Source organism: Candoia aspera, chromosome 1 (genome assembly GCF_035149785.1).
Source record: "Candoia aspera isolate rCanAsp1 chromosome 1, rCanAsp1.hap2, whole genome shotgun sequence".
In the NCBI taxonomy this organism is placed as follows: Eukaryota; Metazoa; Chordata; class Lepidosauria; order Squamata; family Boidae; genus Candoia; species Candoia aspera.
The window spans coordinates 72,192-92,457 of NC_086153.1; the positions used below are offsets into that span (position 1 = coordinate 72,192).

Sequence of the window (20,266 nt, forward strand, 5' to 3'; positions counted from 1 at the left end):
GGTTTGGATGTTTTGAGGAGCTGCAGACAGGTGCTTTGCGCCTGTGTTGCCCAGCTTGAGTGAGCCAATTGACACTCTATTTGCATAACAAAACGTGGGCTTTGAGGGTACAGGCAGCTTGGCATGTGGTGCAATCCAGCCTGATGCATTAGTTTATGGTTCACTGTATTGTTTGGACCTAAAAAGTTAAATAAGCATAGTGTGTGAAATAACCAAATCTGATGTCAAGGCAAGAACACCTACCCCACCTGTTTCCTGAACTCTTTAATGTCAGTTTAAATTTAGAATTTATTGTGAAAGTTGGAAGGAAGGAGAAAAAAAGGACAACCAGCAGCAAGGTGGATGGACTCAAACAGTGGCGATGGGACAGATAGTCATGGAGAAAATCTACATGGTTGCTAAGAGTCAGCGATGACTTGACGGCACGTAATCAATCAGAGTACAGGAGTAATCAAGACATGGACCTGCTTGCACAACTAAGCATTTCATTGTTCTCCATTGCTAGTGCCTTAAGTAGATATGCAGTAGTAACCGGCTCATGCTTGTGCAAGTTTGCTGCTTCAGACCAATCTGGGGGAAAAGTGGTAAAATACGGCCTTTGGCTTCAGTCTTCCCAAGTTTTTTGCATCTGCCACTGCAAAGAATGCCCTCCTGTAAAGTAGCAGGCCACCTTCCTTCCTTGTTTTCCATCTTCTAACTGTCCCCAAACACTGCTGGAAGTGGGGTTTGCCAGTCTCCCAGCAATGGGCTCCTCAGGGTATCAGGCAGATCACCTGTCCTGCAATCCTTTTAATAGAGGAGGAGGAGGGCAGGGGAAGTGTGTTTAAATGAGGGCCAACTAAGGCAATATGTCTGATGTAATTTGCAGAATTCCAGCTTGGTCAACAAACCAAAGAAACTAAGGATTTTAGTAAAAATTTATTTGGCAGATAAATCTTGATTCATATCGCACACTGCACAGAGCCTTAACTCTTATGTACATCATAGCATAGATCCCATTTTAGAAATGACACAGCATTTGTCACCATGTAGGAAAGGAAAATTCAGTCTCAACCTGGGCAGCAGTAAATTAAGTATACATACAAACAAATCCTTTATGGAAAAGCAAATGATAGGTTCTATGTAAGGCAAAAAGCAGCTTATTTCAGATCAACAGCCATAGCCAGTGAAGCAGCTTGTTCCCAAATCTTTGTCCTGAAAAGGTTTCTTTCCAATTAAAAAACATGAGTTCGATCAGTGTACAGTTTTCAGAGGACAAACCAACTTGGCTCCTTGAACAGCTGAATTCCCAAGGAAAGCTAGAATAAAGCAAGCTGAATAAGTTGATAAAAATTTTAAAAATTCTGAATCAGGCAAAAGAGCCCAGTGTTTAAAAGACAGCTTGCAAACAAAGCAATAATCACTGAATAGTTTTCATGAAAGGTAAACTAGATACTGCCAGTTTGTATATCACAGTAGACAACAAACTGCTTGGTATATGGAAACCTAGTTTTGGGGCTAGGTCAGTGTCACGTGAAAATGGAAAATGTGTTGAGGAAGCCACAGTTAAAATTTAACAAGGCAGCCTTCCCTGCAAAGGAGGCTAGAGACCACAAGTATTGTGTTGAAGAGAGAACCCATTTTTAATGGGGTCAGTTTGTGGAGAAGATATTGCTGAAATCCCTTTGGCTGAGTGAAAGTGCAGATATAAGGAATCCATCCAAACCAGCAACTGCCAAGTCTTGGGAAATTTTCAGGAGAGGGAAGGGGGAGGGTATGGAAAGGCCAAGAAGGCTGGTATCTCTTGGATTATCACAATTTCTCCAATTAGAAATAAGAAAATAATTTCCATAGTGCAAACATCCCATACAAGGAGGAAATATTTACAAAATTTCATCTGTACATTATGGCTTGTTACATTTTCATACAAAGCACCCAAAAACCTAGGAGAGGATTTCTTTATAAAATATTTTAGTATAAAATTTGGCATTTCACTGGGATGGGCTGACAACTCTGCAGGTTACCTCACTATTTTTTGTGGGCACTATGGCCACCCACCAGTCTGTCTAGGGCAAATTGGACTGGGTGGGGACAGGATGAAAACCAAGGACAGAACTAAGGGAGGGATCTTTGGAAGTGCAAATCATTGGTAGCCGGAGAGAGCAGAGGCAAAGCAAGGCCCCTCCCTGATCAAGGGCAAAGGAAGACATCCAGCCAAGTTTACTGAATTAGTTAACGGAGGAAGAGGTCCCTTGTAGAGAAGTGCCCGTCATCATCGAGAATTCAAGCGAGGGGCCACCTGAAGTGGAGAGAAAAGCAGTAAGAGATGCTGTGGGTTTCCCAATCTAGTGCTCCCCTCCTCCTCCACCTCCTGAAGAAGGAGGCCCAGCTACTTGGTGCCCAATCTGTGAGAGAAGGTTGCTGCTTTCAGCTTTGGCAAGCAAAGGATCACTTACAACTGCCAGATGACCATTCTTGGCTTTGGCTATCAGCAGTTCAGATCCTGATGTGAAGTCAATGATGCCTTCCTTGCCTTGTCCAACTGTGAATTTGATGCTGGGGAAGTGGGGACAGTTAGGATTTATTAGGGCATTTCAACTCCAGTTCCAGGGAGAAAAATTTTCAGTTGCAACCACAGGAGAGCAGAATTCTGCTCAAGTTGGCCTCTGCATAACCAATCCAGCTCAGTGCTGCTCTATTTTCGATCAAAGGTAAAATAAAATGAACAATTCTCACCTATTGTGCCTGGTTCTCAGCAATCTGTGCAACTATATAAATTAGGCCACTGCAATCTCAGTATGTAGGCTGGCTTCTGGACATTACTGTAGTGAATTTGTAGTTGGGCTAAGATTTTCACAAAACTTGTCATTCTCAGTAGCTTAAAACAATTCATTTCTGAGCAAATGAAATAAAAACCTGATCTCTAGCTGCTTTATCACAGGGATGAGAGCTTTGGCTTGCTGCTCCGTCTGTCTTCCCTGCCACCAACCCACGGTTCTACCTACGAGGCAGCTGATTCAAACAGCCTGAAGAAGGCTGCCCGGTGGTCCCAGGGCCAGAGCAACCCAGGCACAGGGCTTCACTTCCAGCCTGCTGGGAGGACCTGGAGCTGAACTGGGTTTCCAACCTGCCTGAATGAAGAACATCTTTCACCAGGACTAACATGTTCACGGCAGAAGATGCTGTGAACTGCTTTGAGAGCAGGACTGAGCACTGATTCATGCTGAAGCACTGGAGGAGGGCAGCTCCTAACCCAAATGGATCAGCCACCACAGAACTGGACTCATGAAGAAAACCTGCACATTGTTCAAACTCACCTGCCCTGGTTGATATTAACACTGTTGACTTTGTTGGCATTTATGGCAATTTTAGTCAGAGTTTCAATCACAAAATCACTCTGCAGCACAACATCTCCCTGAAGGAAAAAAGGACCAAGAAAAGGGTTTTAAAGTGTTGCTGGTATGGCTAGAAGACAGGTAAGGTGAGGTGCAGAAGGAGACAGAAGCTAATGCCAGACATGTGATGGCACATCATCGAAGGGAGTCGCTGTTTCTTAAATGCAACCCAAGCCCATCATCCCTCTCTAGACTGTCGTGGCTCCAGTGTGCACTGAGCAGCTACCTTCTGCTTGTTGTCCTGCCGAAGCACATGAAGCACAAAAAGACTGTCACTCAGGCTGCTGACTGAGATGCCTGCAAGACAAAAAAGGGATGCCTGAAAAGCCAGATACCACATCCCCTCTCTCTGCTTCCTTCCTCAGAGCGCAAGACCAGCCCCTGCCACAGCTTTTCTACGAGTCATGTGGCTTTGTCAAGAGAAGGTCTGGTTGGGCTCCTCTTCCCCAATTTTTCCCCCTTTGGGTAACTCCCTTAATAAGCAGTGGACATGCTGTGGAGCCAATACATCTTGACTTCAGCAAAGCCTTTGACAAAGAACCTCACAATACTCTGATAGCAAACTGGTGAAGTATGTCAAACTAGGAGAATTCACAGCCAGCGTGAAAGCTGCACTTCCGGCCATCACATAGTTGACCCAGTCGAATCTGGGAGCATGATACCACATTAATGGGCACAAAGTCCCCATTCTGGAGTACAGCGTCGCCCCCATGTGTGCCCACCAGCTCTTGCACCAGTAGCCCTGCTGACAAGGCTTCACAGCATCACTGTCCCTTCCCCGTTGACCAAGGAGGCACGGGGACACGGCATGGCGCCTGCAACCAATCAGCATTCAGGAGGTGTGCTTGCCACTGGCAGGCCCTGGCAGTATGCTCCATAAGAGAAAGGCTCCTTGTTCAGCTGCTCTTTCCCTCCAGCCTTCTTGCTAGGAGGACCAGGAATGCCGAAAGGGCCAGTGACCAGGTTTGGGTGTTTATGATGGACTGGGTAGACTGAACATAACCCTGTGCAGCGCTGGGACCATTTAGGGCTACATGTAAAATGACTGGGAGCTTAATGTAGGGGGCCACTAACCAACCCCTCTTGTTCCAGTTAAGCCTGTTGGGGGAACAGAGCCAACGGTTCCTCAGCAAATTCGAATGGGATTTAAGTTGCAGACTCTCTTTCATAGGATGTGCTCAGAGTCTGGACAGCCTGTCTTGACGATTCCTGAATTGAGCTGCTGCCAGACTCTAGGATTCCCTAATTCGAAGAATTCTAATTCTACGGAGAGACAAGCATTTGCTTCCATATCTGCATCCCTAACCCAAACTCAGACCAGATACCCAATTTTCTATGGCCTGGAGTGAGAGGGAAGGAATCTTGCTCCAAAATGGTGCTCTAGCTTCCCGTGCCAATAAAAGCTCCACCACCTTCTTCATACCTGTGAGGTTGCCATAGTCAATCTGCTGCTTAATTTTGGACTCTTCGACCAACATAGCTGCATTCTGAGTGAGCAGCAGCTGCCGGGCGCGGGCCTTGTAGCCTTTCCGGTCATACTTGATCACTGGAACAGCATACTAAAAAGGGTTGTAAAACACAAAATAACACTTTTAATGGGCCTTAAACTGCCAACAATGCTTTCTAAAAGGTATACAGTTTGCACCCCAAGATAATCAAGAATCTTGGCCATCTTGAAGATTTATCAAATGTTAGGAAGATGAATGAGTGTAATTAGATCCTGTGGTGCCCAGGAAGCTGAAACGTCTCTCTAAAGCACTTGCATTTGTACACAGGACTAACAGGACTCTCACATCAAAAAAAACAACAAACATTAAAACAAAACAAAACAAAAAACCACAGGTGTAATTCTACTCCAGGGTCCATATGAGACCCACCCAGAGTCCCTCTTTTGGGGGAGATGGGTGGTAAAAAAATTTGAATAATAAATCTTCAAGGCAGTCATTCTTGAGTAAAAGAATAATTTATGATGATAAACAGCTAACTTGGAATCTTTTAAAAAGTTCAGTTTCACTGCCCATGGATCTAACAGGTTTATATATGGCAATCGGTTTACCAATGCAAAAGGTCTGTGTCATAAATAACCACAGTTTTGAGAATGGCCACTGTCCGTAAGTACAAGGTCTGCACCTTCTGCATTTCATTTCCCCTGGATTTCGCTGTTTAATATTCTTCCTCTACCTACAAATCCCCAACTCAACCATGTGTGAATACATGCTCTGATATCAGAATAATATGAAGAAGTGGACAGCATTTTACAAAATGGTACACCTTGCTAATCTTTAAGGCGATACAAACTAAGGATTATCTTTCTGGACACTTGCTCTCCCTTGCTTGCCCAAGAAAGTCACCCTGGATATCTGCCGAACAGCACCAGAAACTGCACTGGTAAGGCTTTGTGGCATCACTGTCCCCTTGCCCATTGGTGAGAGGGAGGGATCAAGGGGGGACTCACCTTAAGCGCCTCATTTCCCAGTACCTGAAGGATTTTAGCGTTTATTTCTTCACTACCTGTCATCCCCCACCCAAGGAAAAAAAAGGGGAAGAAAAAGAAAGTTAGGAGCAGCTTATTAGAAGAGTGAAACACATCCAGATGAAACAGCACTTACCGAGACGGGTATTAAGGAACAGCCTAGGAACACTCTGTGGGTAATTGTCCTTTTTCCCCTTAAATATCTCACTGGCCACCACCTTCTGCTCGAGCTGCAGAGGGGGTTGGAAAAAGACAAAGGAACCAGGGTCAGTAGGCTGTCCAGGCAAAGGGGCAACATTCTCCATTTTTCTCTTTGGAGATTCATTGCAGGCTGCAGCCCTGGATTCCTTCAGGAGATACCCTTTGGTTCCATCAGAGTTAACACACTGTGGTGTGGTTCACGAGTTCCAGTAACCATCCATAAAATTGACTACATAGCTGATGACCCTCTACCTACAAAACTACCGATCAGGATGGTGAAACGGCCCCGCCTGATCCTGGAGGAAAGCCTCATGGCCACCCACCTGCATTTTCCACTCTGGACTGATTCTTTTGCAGTAACTCCAAACCATGTTCTGCATACAGAGTTCTCTCAACAGTTGGGATGCCTGAAAAAGAAGGGGGGCAGCTGAGGCAGGACCCTCAAGGGACCAAGAGTACACCCAGAGAATATGGGGTGGGGGGAGAAGAGGGGCTCGCTTTGTCAGAAAAGCTCCTCTGTCTTCACCCTGGTGGTGCTCACATGGACACAGGGACTCTGCACCCTTCAAACGAGTGGTAGTTCAATTTGCAGTCTTCAGGCAAGTGGCACCATGTGCCATGGATTGACATTTTTACTCTACTAGAAGGTATCCTGGTGCCACTCCTGCTACATTCCATGCATTAAATACAGCCTTAGTTTATCATGGTTTGCTTGCACACTCACAGGAAAAAGCTGCTTTAGTCGCAGTAATTCTGACATGGCAAGACCTTTGGGGATAATGTTCCATGATGCTGTTAAGTCATTCTTACGCTTTCCCGCATCTGGTGGGAACGAGAACCTTCTAGGGGCAGAATCTGCTAAAGTCGTGGACATGGTCTTCGGCACCTACCTCCCTCAGGGACGGTGGAGGCACTGGCCAGGACTTATCCAGGACGGTCTTGGGCAGGTGGCGCTTCAGGTTCATCAGGAAAGAGTAACGGATGTAGTCGAGGAAGTATTCATTCTCAGGACAGCGCGAGTAATTTCGGTAAATGAAACCTTTGATGAACCTGTTGGCAGAGACACACAAGGGTTACTCAAGAAAGTTGTTGCCCCCCCCCGCCGCCACCAAGAACCACTACTTCAAACTCATGGTGACAGTGATGCCCCCCAGGGTATGTACTGTAGGACAAAGAGAACAGCAAATGCTGGACCGGCAAGTCTCTGTGGGAAGCAGCAGCCCAGCCATGCCAGACCAGTCCAGGCAGATGCACAAACAGCCCCAGCTGCCCTCGCCTTTGCCTCCTCCTGCAACTGTGCACGGGCATAAGCTCCTATGGATTTGGGGGAGTGAAACAAAACAGGTAGGTAGGCTATAAAACATGACCAAGGCACCCTCTCCAGAATTCCCCCGACACTCCCCTCCAGCAACTGAAAGATGGCCCACCCCTACAGCAAAGCCGCGACTTTTACACACCGCCGAATTATCTCTACTGCCCACTTCTTCCTAGCGGCCTTCCGGCGTCCCAGCGTTCCGCGCCACCAAGCTTGGATAGTGATGGCTGTATAAAAGGAATAGGAAGGAATTCTAAGGGCTAACCATGCAGAACCTCCAGTCCATTCTGCACCTGCTTCCAATTCACCTGTTTATTATCTTTCTTGAAATAACCCCCTGCAGCCCATCTATGAGGAGATCTCCAGTGTTCCACAATGCCTACCCCGGCTGACCTTTCGAAGGCAAAGCTGTACACAACATACAGTTGCAATGCACCCCATGTTATTTAAAAGGCTGTCTTTCTACCTGAATGCTTCATTTGATGGAATTTCTTTCGCCGAAGGAAGCCTCTCCAAACTGCTTGGATCTTTGTGGCTTAAATTGTGGGGGAAAAATGGGGGTTAAGCCAGACAAACAGCAGAGGGTGAGTCAACTTGACGTACATACTTAAAAGTGTCTGAGAGACGTACCTAGGCTTTGCTTTCGGATCTCCAGGGCTGCTTCTGTCGCAAACAGGGTCTTGGGAAAACGAATAAATATTTTTGTCCTGGAAATAAATGCATCTATGAAAGAGAGAAGCGTCCCCCTCTATTTCCACAGACAGAAAACCATTCCCATTTTCAAACAATTACCTGCCCAACTTGTATTCTTCCTGCTTAAAGCCAAGGTGTTTTAGGAGGAGCGCCACTCCATCCTGCGGCCGCCCATCCCAGGTAGGCCACGTGTCAGGACACAGAGACTTGTACCTGGTCAGAGGGGAGAAGCCAGGCAGTTCATGGGATGCAGAACAGCAAGAGGGAGCCTCCTCTTCAAAAAGAGGCAAGCTGCTAACGTGGCCACCTCCTGCCGAGCCGCTCAACTTGCCTGGGCAGCCTCGGAAAAGACTAGGGTTTGCAACTTTGGCCCAAAAAAGTGTCGGGAAAGATGCCAGGGCAGAGGCTTGGCATCCAACGAGCGGCTCTTCATTCCCAGTGCGGCTCTTCATTCCCCACTGGGATCTACTCGCCCATTTGCGCCTTCTGAATAACTTCCTCCTTAAGTACCCACACCTTGGGAGTACAGCCTGGACACTTGTCTTCCCACTGTACCTTTGCAGGAAAACCTCGTATTTCCGCCGATAAGCAAAACCAGCCCTGCGCACCCTCAGGTTCTCCATCAAGCCCAAATATTTTACTTGGTGCCGAATCAAAACTTCATCAAAATGGCCTGGAAATGCACGGAGTCATCCCTTGAGTCCAGCGCCCATGCCCAGGCACCAGTTAGACAAACAGCCGCCCTTGCCCTCCACCAGGTTAGAACAATTGGCTGGGCATCTGAGCCCCAATCCCAGCCAGGTAGACATAGGCTTCGGGTCTGGTGGGCAAAGAGCCCTTGAGGAACCGGCCACCATAAATGAAGGGGACGAAGATCAGGACAGGAATCCCAGCAGCAGAGGGAGGCATTGCGCAACCTGTGCTTTGGACCCAGCCAGCACTCCTCCTTCGTAGAGTGGCCAGCCATGGCTCCAACCCCCCCAGAGTGTCTGGCAGGGGAAGAAAAGGAGGGCTCAGAGGCCCTGCTGGCCAGGCAGAGGCTCCAACCTACCGGCCTGCTTGGCATGATTCGGCTTGATGCAGCGGATGTAGGAGGGCTCCTTGGACATCAGGATCTCCATCAGCTTTGAGAGACTGTTCTTAAATTGGGTCACTGCCTGCAAGACCAGAGGGGTTAGAGAAAATGCGAATCAGGCACCACAATCAGGAGAATCGCGTGGACCCAGAGCTGCTTCTGCTGAGGCCTTACCGTCTCGGGCCTCTTCTTGTCGGTCAGCTCCGTCCTGTCAAAGCACTGGGTGACAATGGGATTCTCCGAGTTGCACATCGCCTGGAAGTGCAGCAAACGAAACCACAGAAGATTACATCTTCCTGGGGGTTTGTGTGAAGCCTATCCCAGACCACAGAGACCACACTCAGCTGGGGGGGCCTCCCCGGGCTCACCTCTTTGAGGTTCCGGAAGAGCAGGTCGTTGTTCTTGTCCAAGAAACCTGGGGAGGAAGGCCAGAAACCCACAGTGTGAGCAGCAGGGAAGCGAGAAAGCCCTCCAGTTAGACACCTGGATGCAGCCAGGCGAGGAATGCACACAGCCCCGTGGCGCTGCAGGAAGGCTGGCTGGCTGACCTGCGACGCTGTACGTGACTTCCCCAGCATAGTGCAAGAGACGGAATTCTTCCCGGCCCAAGGACTTCCGGGTCTTCGCATCGGCCAGCTTGTGGCTGTGAAGGAATCACACCAAGAGGGTCAGGATCACATCCGCAGCTTGGCCAGGCTGGCTCAGCCAAGGACTCAGGGAGGGTGGAGGAAATGCTGTGGCAAAATTGGGAGGGGGGGGAACTTGGTCACTGAGCAACAACGGGGTCATCTTAATGCCGAAGGGTTTTGGTCCTACCACTTTTGGGAGTACCATCTATAGATGGGGAAAGCCACGACAGGGCTGCTTCAGTTACGAGCAGCAGGCCAAGATTTCATCGAATTGATGAAACACAGAGAGATTATGACACAAAAGCTGTGCTCCTTATAGCCTTGCATGCGATGTCACAATGTCCCATCCTTTGGGTCTCCCTCCCTGACCCCCCCAGGATGCCGATGGTTACAAGAGGCAAGATCCAAAGAAGAGACAAGACGCCTTGTCATCTGGTCCAGGGATCAGAGGTGGCGGTGCAGAGCCTATGAAGTGGCGATGCTGTTCCTGAATTGACTGTGATCACCCACTGGTTGTATTGCATGGTTTTTTAATGTTTTTAACACTTGTATGGATATTTTGCCCGTTGGCTTTTTTTGGTATTGTTATTGTTAAAACATAAAACAATTTCATAAGCCACCCAGAGTCACATGCGTGAGATGGGCAGCCATAGCAATCCAATCAATCAATAAAAGCCCAACCCCCAAAGGCCCTCTCCCTCCTGTCCGTCAGCCTGAAAACTGTGCCGCCGCTGCCACCTCCTCGGACAGCCCTAGCAAGCTCACGTGAGGAAATGGGGGTGGTTCTTAATGGTCTCCTCAAGCTTCTCCAGAAACGTCATGTCCGTGGCATCTCCCGGTCGCAGGCACTCCTCATCCTGCGGAGGAAACCGAGTCGGCCCATGACGGGTAAGAGAAGGGAGGAGGGGAGGACCCAAACCCTCCCGCCACCTTTCCCTTGGCTGTGTGATGAGTGAGCGGCCCATGTGGGAAGAGGGCCAGAAAGGGGGATGGCTCCCCACAAGTGCCCCACGGCTGTAACCGCCACCCTCGCGACCTCAGAATGGTTCTGGAGCTGTTTGGCACGACCCTCCCTCTGGGGGCAGATGCCGTCTCCGGCGGAAAAGGACTGGGTAGCAGAAGCCCAGGCAGCCACGGGGAGGCCACCTTCCATCCACATTGTCTCCTCCAGGCCAGCGGACGTGACGCAGGAAGGGCTGATCCAGCAAATGGGGCCAGAGCCATCAGGCTGCCCTCATTCTTCAGATGGCCCGTTCCTCTGACGACTTACCAAGATGGAAATGATGCCTTTGAATTTTTCTTCCACCAAGTCACAGATGATTTTGTTATTGAAATACTGAACTGGCTCCCACTGTCATTTTGCAAAGAGAGAGACGGAAACAGGTGCAATTCAGCAGAGAAGCTGCCTGCCTGCCTGCCTGTCTAGAGGGCCGACCGTCTGCCCAGCCCAGCCCCTCTGGCTCTCCCCTCACTCTCTCTAACGCACCTCTGCGAGATCTGGGAGCGCCCCAAGAGCCCACCAACCACCCTTGAAGTCTAAAATGGAGGAGAAAGCACCAGCCAGGAGTGGTGCTTTCTCCCCCATTTGCAGGAAGCTTGGCATGCCTGCAAAGGCGCAACCACCTTGGGGGGAAGCCCAGGGCAGAACCGAGCCACTGCCATAACCCCTCCGGCATGGGGACATCCCAGGAGGCGAGGTGGAGCCCTGAGCGAGTCTCACCGCAATGCCTTCGGCCTCGTACTCCTCTTGCTCGGACTTCAGGGTGAGCTCTATGAACAGCTGCTGCAGTTTCTCGTTGCAGTAATTGATACAAAACTGCTCAAAGCTGTAACGAAGCAGAGAGATCGTTCCAGGAAGGCAGAGGCAGGGCAGCCAATCCTTGGCCACAGAAGGGGCCTCCCGGTCACCTCCTTCCTCACACAGGGATGCTGGAGCGGCTGGCACTGCTTGTGCCAGCTCTGCAAACCCGAGGCAGTTCCTAGAGGTGCCCCGACCTCTTGTGCAGCACAAGATCCTTGAAAAGGCTTCCCAAAAGGAAGCCATGCATCTCCACCATGTGAAGTGCCATGGCTTTGCTTCGGGGTAGGGGTTGGCTGTGGACCCTGCAAAGCCACTACAAAGCATTGACAGAGCATGAAAACAACCCTGGTCTGTCAGGCAAAGCCTTGGATGGGCAGTCAGGCTGCCAAAAGGTTACCTTAAAGTTCCCAGCTGATGAGAAAACCAGCAGCCCAAAGCATTCAGAAACTCACCTGTTGTGCTGGAAAACCTCAAAGCCATAGATATCCAGCAGTCCCAGCACAGTCGAACTCCTTCTCCAACCCATGTACTCTGTTTCCTATTGAGGGGGATGGAGAATAATGATGGGCAGGGAGGCAGGACCCCTAACCCTTGAGGAAAACCTGGGGTCCAGCCCCCCTCTGAGAGATGAAGGGCAGCACCTTGCCTGCTGTCTACAGGGCTGCAGATCCAACTGCAGGGAAGACCATCCACGGGAGGGGTGTCCCCGCTCCCCCACAGAAGAAGCCAACCCATCCCAATGCCAGCTGGGAACCGTCCAATTCACGCAAACAGGACTGAGCCTTCCTAACGAACACGGGCAACCCAGAGATCTTTTCAAGCTGAGGCCTCCCTGGGCCACCACACCAGCCGGAGGCCAGCAAGAGCAGGACCCTGACCAAGGCCCAGGGAGACCCTTGCCAGCTTCATGCCTTCCCTAGACACGATTACAGCCACCCAGGAGAGCGCTGCGGCTTCCCAGATCCCAAGCAGCTGCGTGGTGGCCGGAGGGTCCTGCCGGGGCTTGATCCAACCGAGTCAGACAGGAACAGACTTTATCAGGCAGATTTCTAAAGTACAGGACTCCCAGCAATTTACAATTATTAATACTCCCAGTTGGCAAGGTGAAAAGAATGTTAAAACAACCAAAACCATCAGAAGACCGAAGTCCAACAACAACAGTTAAAAGCAAGAGAAAAATCAAAGTCAAAGCAATATACAGTATAAAGCCTGCCAAAGCAGGCGGTGGGAGAAGAGGTATAAAACTGGGTTTTCCAGCTGGCTAAGCAGCAGCAGACGCCCAGCAGGTGCCCCCACCCCCCGGCTCCTGGGCTACCAGGTGGCTCCTCCAGGAAAGCACCTCAAGTCGGGCTTGGAAATCTCATGGTCAAGCTAGGGGGGCAGCTACCACAGTCCTTCTATGTCACCCTATGAGCAGCAAGTCATAGCCAAAGGCAGAGAGGCTGTTCACCCCAGCCAGGGGCCCTTGCTGGGGGCCGGGTGGTCCTTTGGGAGCCGCAGGAGCTTCGACCTGAGGGGCGCCTGGGAGGGGCTATCGGAGCTATGGCAGCGGAAAAGATGAGGGGATTTCGTGTTGCCTTTTTAAGTGCCAGATTTTGTGCCGACAGCTCGGAGTCCATACAGACTCACCAGGGGACAAAGGGTGGGATTCATCTCAAAATATCCACCTGACAGCACAACACGTGGCTTGCCTGATGCCACCCTGGGCTCTGCTTCCCCAGAGAGCAGACTGGCAGCCCATTAAGAGTTTACAGTGCCCTGAGGAAAGGAGGTCAAATGCAGGCTGGTCTGTCCAAAGGGAAAAGGGCACCCAGGGCGAATGAGACTGCTGTCTGTGGAGCTGGGGCAGAAAAAGCTGCTGGCTTTGCTAGAGAACAAGGTGTGGCCGTTTTGCAGAACTGGTGAGCAGCAAGGTCCCTCTGACACGCAAACTGCTACTCCAGAGAGCCCCAAAGGCTTTATTATTGAGAGAAGATACATTTCCTCTGCACTGCATTTCATTGCACTGTGTGGTGCACATGCACATGCCTTCGAGTCAGTGTTGACTGCTGGTGACTGCCCAAACAAGTCCCTGCAGTTTTCTCGGCAAGGTTTTTGAGAAGGGTTTGCCATTGCCTCCTTCCTGGGGCTGAGAGGGAGTGGCTGGCCCAGGGTCGCCCAGCTGGCTTCATTCCTAGAGTGGGACCAGAACTCAGTCTTCCGGTTTCTAGCCTGGTACCTTAAATACATGTATTTTTCCCAACTTTTTTTGGCTTGTTTGGTTCAGTATCTCTTCCAGATGTCTATCACTTCTTTCTTACTTTATTGTTCTTGCTCTTAAAGCGTCAACCACCCAGAATTATTTAGAAGCAGGTGGCCTCTAAATTAAATAAATACATCTTCCCATTAAAATATATAAAAACAGCATAAAAAGACATTAAGACAGTAGCAACAGCAAAATGCCACAGCAAATGAGGCCTGTATAAAACTCGCTGAACAGGACTTGCCTACCGAGCAAAAACAACGCTGAAGTTTTCCTGACTGGTCTGCGTAATTCTTTCTGGCACATCTGTGGCAGGCAAAACAAAAATATCGGGGATTTCTGCTTTCTCAAGGGCAGAGCCTGCCCCACAGGGAGATGTGCGAGCTGGGGAGCTGCCGGGGAGGGAGATGAGTTGGCCGTTGCGAGGCGGTGTCTCCTGCAGAGTGAGCCGTGTCCAGGAGACTCCCTCGTGGCTCCAGTTCACCTGAAATGGCTTAAAACCACCAAACGCCCCCTCCCCTAAGAAGGGGAGCCAGCAGGAGCCCAAAGGGTTTCAGAAAAATCCCTTATGTTCCTTCCTCGGAGCAGGCCAGGTGAAGTGCAGAATGCCCCAATGCAGACATTTTCCAAACACCACTGGGTTTCTGCACAAGACACTTCCCAACCAGTTCACGTCTCCTACGCCATGTCCAAGACAGCCATGGCCACACCAGCTTGAGGGCTCAGTCGGGGCCCTTCCAGCAGGAACACCATCCTCCGGGAAAACCGCATCAGCTCCCTTGGAGGGCTGCACCACAGAGGCCTTCGGCCCCATTCCTTCCGATGCTTCCCATCACCCTCATCCCCTTGCACCAACCAGTGGCTCTGCGGCATCTCCATATCAAGGGGAAGCCTCGCACAATTCTCACATCCAAACTGCAGGTAGCCATTCTGCTACCCAGCCAGGGTGCACTTCCTCGCACTGTCCCTCTGCCTCGGCAGCCTCTCTTGCACAAGGCCACCAGCCCTGGAGCAGCCCTCAGGGAGTCTCGCCAGGCCACCTCTCCCACCGGGCAGAGGAAGGCGGCTCCCCCCGCTCTGGCCGGCACAGTCAAGGGCCACGTGTCTAGAAGGAGTGACGGCCTGCCTGCTGAAGGCCCCTGTCTGGGCTGGTCCTCCGCTGCGGCTGGCTGACCTTCTGCCACCAGGGACATCCTGGCCACTCCATACACCTGCCCAATGCTCTCTGCCTGCAAGCAAACCAACAGCTCCCAGAGGCTGTGGGCACCCTGCTTCCCGCCCTGGATGTGAGGCTGCTTCATGGCGATGTTAGAATGCAACATCCAGTCAACATCTCCTCTCTGAGATCCATCGGAACAGGGAATGAGCGGGCAAGCTTTGGCGACGGCGCTGCTCCTGGGGGAAAGCACTCCCTCGTGGAAAGCCTGCGGGCCTGTTTTGGCCTCTGAAGAGAACCATCCACACAGGGCAACACCTGGTGCAGCAGAGATGCGCTCACCTTGTAGGCGAGGGACTTGTTGATCTTATTCACCAGCCAGGAGAAGGTGCGCCCGTACACGGCTTTGGCCAGAGCGTCCCGGGCGTAGGCGGCCTGTTCTAGGCTGAGAGGGCTGATCAGCTGCAAGGAAGGAAAGAGAGGGGAAAGCTGGTCCCCAGCCAGGGCCGCCCTGAACTCTCACTACAAGGAAAGGACCAGGTCAGGCCCTTGGGATTCCAATGCCTGCTGCCGAGGGATTGGGCTGGACATGGCCGCCAGACCGCACCCCAGGCCGTGCTGCTTGCTGTTCTCCGCTCACCTGTTCTCCCTTTGCAATTATCTTCTTGTGGGTCAGAGCTTCCTGCAGGACAGAGTTTTCGAGTCCCAGGAGCTACAAACCATGGAAAAAAGGAAGCGTGAGGCCACCAGCCAGTCCCTTCTGCACCTGGTCACAGGGCTGAGATTCGGGTAGAGAGGCAAGGTGGCAAGGAGGGAGGTCGCTGTGGCTAGGCACCTCCCACTTCCCTGGCTCAGCCAGACCTATTTTCCTGCCACCTGCCCTGGCTCAGCCAGACCCCTTCCCAGCCTCCCTTCTGAGCACAGCGGGCCATGAAGACAGAACCAGCTCTCCGCAGATGAGTGGATGAACGGCAGAAGGGAGCACCCCGTTTGACCGCAGACCCCTTGCGCCCTTTCCTAGGGCAACCTCAGCTGAGCCAGGGATGATCTCAAAGTAAATTTCTGCATGACTGAACTTTGAAATACATTCAAAACAGTTTCCGAAGACAGTTGGCACACACTGAGCAATCAACACTAGGATTAACACCAGATGAACAATCAAACAGTACAATATACCCTAATCAAGGAACTCTTAACTCAATCAACCAAGCAGCAAACAACAGCCCAATCAAGGAACTCCCAAGAAGAGAACACCACCTCCACCAACACAAGCTAGACAAACCACAGTATATAAACAGAGAGCAAGGCCCACTCCCTCTTCGCACTGAAGATGTTGCCTAGCCTGGCAATGAAACGTCTGCAAGAAAACAACAAGGCTCAGAGAGCACCAAGGACTCCACCGTTCAAACCTGAGCTACAAATATTCACTTTGATTGATACAGTTGGTACATTTTACTTTCTATTTGTCCTTTCAGTGTGCATCAAGTGGAGGCCTTTGGAGACCGACAGATCCTGTGACTCACCCTGGCCAAGTATTTGATCTGGTTTTCTGTGGTCACTTGCGCACTGCCCTGTTCATCAGTTGTAAACTGCACATTCCCCAAGTGCAACACGCTTGCGACAATACTCAGCAGATCCTGCCACAAAGGAAGACCCTTGTGAATCCCACCATGTTCCTAGGAAAGGGCTTTCCCACTCCAGGAGAGACACCAGGCTCCTCACCTCAACTTCGCCCTCGCTGAAGTTAATGACAGACAACGCCCTGCGCACCACCTTCCAGTCGCTCTTATCGTTGATGGAGCTGACCTTCGCACACTGGCCCTGGAGAGGGGACAAAAGGGACTCACCCCTGCTCTCCCCCCACCCCCAACACACAGGTTGCCTTGCCCTGGGAAACCAGGTGGCACCCAGGTGACGGCGGGACACAGGCAGAGACATTCCCCTGTGTGCACACCCTGCAGCCATCAGTGTGGTCAAAGGAGAGCGGCCGCCGCGGCTGAGGCTGTAGAAAAGCCAGGCAGGAGGGCCTCGCTGTCAGGGCCCCGGCTGTGCTGTGGGACATGGCCCTCTTCCCCAGGCCCCCTGCAGGGGGAGGGGGCAGGCCAACCAGCTCCCTTTACCTTTACAAGAAACTGGTACTGGTGGGGGCTCTTCTCCAGCCCCAGCCGCCTGAGCAGTTCTTCATCCCCACCCTCCAAGAGCTGGTAGAAGATATGGAAGTTCCTCTCGCCATGATTCTGATGCACCACCCGCGACTTCTCCAGGAGGTAGTTCAGGATGTGACCCCCAATGGGCGCCCCCTAGGGCAATGCAAGAGAAGGCGTGGGTGCTGTGGGCAAAGCTGGGCGCAAGGAAGAGGCTGCAGGCAATAGGCCACGCGGTCAGCCTGGTCCCCTTGGGGGGGGGGACAGGCAGGGAGCCCCTCTGGGGTGGGCCGAGGGAATCGATGCTGAATTGTGAATTGGAGGGAGTGGGCACATAAGCCCACAGAAGTCCCAGGCCCCCGAGCAAAGCCAGGATTTCTTTCACGGACCTCCCCCTTTTCTGGCCGTCACCCACCACCCTCATCCACTCACACACCTTGTAATCAAACTGGACGTCCATGTACTTCCCAAACCGGCTGGAGTTGTCATTGCGCAGGGTCTTTGCATTTCCAAAGGCCTGACCAGGAAACAGAACCGCAACCGCGTAAAGCAGAAATCCAGACGGGGATCCTGCAGAGCCCAACTGGGCCCTGCGCACCTCTCAGATCCCAGGCCCCCCGCCAGAAGCCCCTCCACTACACGCTGCCTCCGGCTCCCGTGAGGCCTCCCTGGGGAAGGAGGGAGGCTGCAGACACACCGGGGCTGCGCCAGGGGAGGGAGGGGGCGAGGCAGACCATTATCAACCCCAGCAGCTGTCCCTCAGTCTCAAGGCCAGGCCGAGAACAGTCGACCCTGAAGGCTCCACCAGCAGAGCATGCTCTGAGGGAGGCTGATGCTGCGTCCCAAAGGAGGTGAATCTTCCGGGATCTGCCCACAATGAAACAGCTGCTCTAGCTGTGTGGTGGCTGGGAGCACCTGCTCACAGCCAACCGCTGAGCATGGGGAAGGGGTCTGGGGGGTCCGGATTCAGGACAGCCGCAACGCCCTGGCAGGTCCCACAGCAAGATCAGCCTCCCAATTTCCCCAGCTGAGCCGCAGGGGTTACGCACCTCAAGGACCGGGTTCGACTGCAACAGCCTGTCCTTCACAGTCTCCACCTGCTCGCTTGCCGGGCACGTGACAGCATAGTACTGCAAGATCTTCTTGGTGGCTTCTGTTTTGCCTGCCCCGCTTTCCCCTGAGATGAGGATGCACTGGTCCTTCCTCTCTGTCCGCAGCGAGCGGTAGGCATTGTCTGCGATAGCATAGCTGCAAGGAAGGGGAACAGACCGCCTGCTTAGCCACTGTTCTCAGCCAGCAGGGAGGCCACGGCTATAGCCAACAAACACATCTTTAGGGCAGCAGAACTCTTGGCTGCACAAAAGGGCTGCCCTGCTCACAGCAGGAACAATCCAGAATGGCACGAGGCCGTGACGGGATGGACTTGGCGTTTTCACAGAATGGCAGGAGGCTGGAGAAAGGCCCTCTCCTCCAGCCGCTCGGGATCAGGGGCTGGCAGGCCTGTCCTGCCACAAAGGGGTGGCATGGGGAAGCAGCCCAGAGCCAGGGACCGCCTGGTAGAGTCTGGCTCCCACTGAGCCCCAAGAGGGCCAATCCTGAAGCAGCAGCAGGAGAGTGCTGCCAGGGCTTTGCCCCCTGTAGCTGTGGCCTCTACTCTCTCTCTCTCCTTGGCATCAGCCATTTCTGCCAGGGCTGCACATCTTCTCTCTGAGTGGGGCACTCTACCCGCTCCATTGTTCCTGCTGAGCTGCTGGGCAAAGGAGCAGGAAAGCTCCTTGCTGCCTCTTTCACGCCATTAGCTGGTGTTGACCATGCAGAGGAGGAGTAAAGTGGGATGGGGGGGTGGGGACAGCATCATGCCTGTTCAGGTACCCACAGGTGAGGAGAGACTTCATAGAAGCTGACACCACGGTAGCGGTCCATGTGCTGCTTGCTGTAGATCTCCAAGTCCTTGTACGGGTTCACCGAGACCAGAACCGAGCCGATGTAGGTCTGAGGAGGAAGCCAACCCAGAAGGGTCAGCAGGGAGGGGGCAAGTGCCCTAGCTCAGCAGGGCTCCCATCAAAAGGGCCCACAGCCCCCGACTTTGACCCAGGGACCAAAAGCCTTTTCCTTCTCTCCTCATGCAATCCTAGAACCACAAGGATGCATCAGTTCCCCCTCAGGAGCCAGCTTGCAGTGGATGATTAATCTGGCGCACATACTGGATTGCCCTCCCCGAGACGACACCCAAATGTGTTCTCAGGAAGACTCCCCCTGGGCTCCTGGCCCCAGCACCCATCTGTCCACCCAGAGGCCACCCTGAGCAGAAGGGGCTTGCTGGAGCTGGGCACTTCTCACCCTAGTCTCCACTGTGGGGAGACCACCCCAGGCACCCACGGGAGTCCTGATTTGGGGGCTACCAGGCCCCAGAGGGAGCCCCCTGACCCACTAGGCCAAGCAGGATGGCTGCCCAGAGACTCGCACTCACGTAGACAAGGTTCTCCTTGAACCGCCTGCGCAGGTTTTCAATGAAGGCGGCTTCACTGGTGAAGTTTTCCAGCAGGACAAAGTCTTGCACTCCCACTCGATCCCGGGCTGTCAGGGCGTTCTCCATCACTGCTAACTGGACACCGTCACTGCCAGCTGCCTGCAAGGGGCACCGAACAGCCCAGCTGAGACCCAGGAGCCCCGCCAACTGCTCTGCCTCAGCACTCGGGCAGGGCAGGCCAGCCACACAGAGCAAAGTTCCCCCTCTTCAGGTTGGCTCTCCTGTAGGGAGGGCCCATGTGGCCCCTTCCACACCCCCAAATGGACCTGCTTCTCCCACCCTTCCAGTGCTGTCTGCCTCCCGTGGGCCCAGCTGCCTCCACGGGTTGGCCACTGAAGGCCTTTTCCTTCCTGAACAACTCCCCGCAAGTCCCCCCCCCCATTTCTGGGTGGTCCATCCTGCTTTCCTCTGCGCCCCCCACCCTGGATCGTTCACTTCTTCTCTTTCCTGGGATCCCAGAGCAGGAAAGGCCGCTGAGGTTTCAAGCCCCCCCCCCATCAGTGCAGGAATCCAAATGAAGCCCCCCCCCCAGCTGTCTAGCCTCTGTTTGAATCAGGGCGTGGCCCCAATCAATGAGGCAGCTGCACTTGGCACCTTTATTTCTTCAGAAAGCTCCTGGGAGGAAGAAGAGTG

At 52.4% G+C, this 20,266-nt stretch overlaps 1 protein-coding gene across 4 annotated transcripts in view; it reads right to left on the reverse strand.

The window, feature by feature from the left end:
* Positions 1-899: 899 nt before the first annotated feature.
* MYO1C (myosin IC) overlaps positions 900-20,266 on the reverse strand; it is a 35,752-nt gene continuing 16,385 nt past the window's right edge. The window contains exons 2-32 of one of the 4 annotated variants that reach the window (XM_063294590.1): positions 19,574-19,732; positions 18,980-19,095; positions 18,153-18,351; positions 17,540-17,620; positions 17,080-17,259; positions 16,682-16,780; positions 16,483-16,596; positions 15,600-15,671; positions 15,302-15,421; positions 12,014-12,099; positions 11,481-11,586; positions 11,031-11,111; positions 10,526-10,617; positions 9,680-9,774; positions 9,500-9,546; positions 9,306-9,386; positions 9,108-9,213; positions 8,612-8,729; positions 8,156-8,269; positions 7,994-8,070; positions 7,830-7,898; positions 7,506-7,590; positions 6,939-7,098; positions 6,372-6,455; positions 5,984-6,077; positions 5,830-5,885; positions 4,798-4,933; positions 3,601-3,671; positions 3,297-3,394; positions 2,436-2,535; positions 900-2,278 (exon numbers count right to left, since the gene is read on the reverse strand). In XM_063294590.1, coding sequence (XP_063150660.1) covers positions 2,252-2,278; positions 2,436-2,535; positions 3,297-3,394; positions 3,601-3,671; positions 4,798-4,933; positions 5,830-5,885; positions 5,984-6,077; positions 6,372-6,455; positions 6,939-7,098; positions 7,506-7,590; positions 7,830-7,898; positions 7,994-8,070; positions 8,156-8,269; positions 8,612-8,729; positions 9,108-9,213; positions 9,306-9,386; positions 9,500-9,546; positions 9,680-9,774; positions 10,526-10,617; positions 11,031-11,111; positions 11,481-11,586; positions 12,014-12,099; positions 15,302-15,421; positions 15,600-15,671; positions 16,483-16,596; positions 16,682-16,780; positions 17,080-17,259; positions 17,540-17,620; positions 18,153-18,351; positions 18,980-19,095; positions 19,574-19,699 — 3,090 coding nt within the window. In that variant the 5' untranslated portion in view covers positions 19,700-19,732 and the 3' untranslated portion in view covers positions 900-2,251. The other 3 variants (XM_063294574.1, XM_063294583.1, XM_063294568.1) reach the window with 3 other exon arrangements.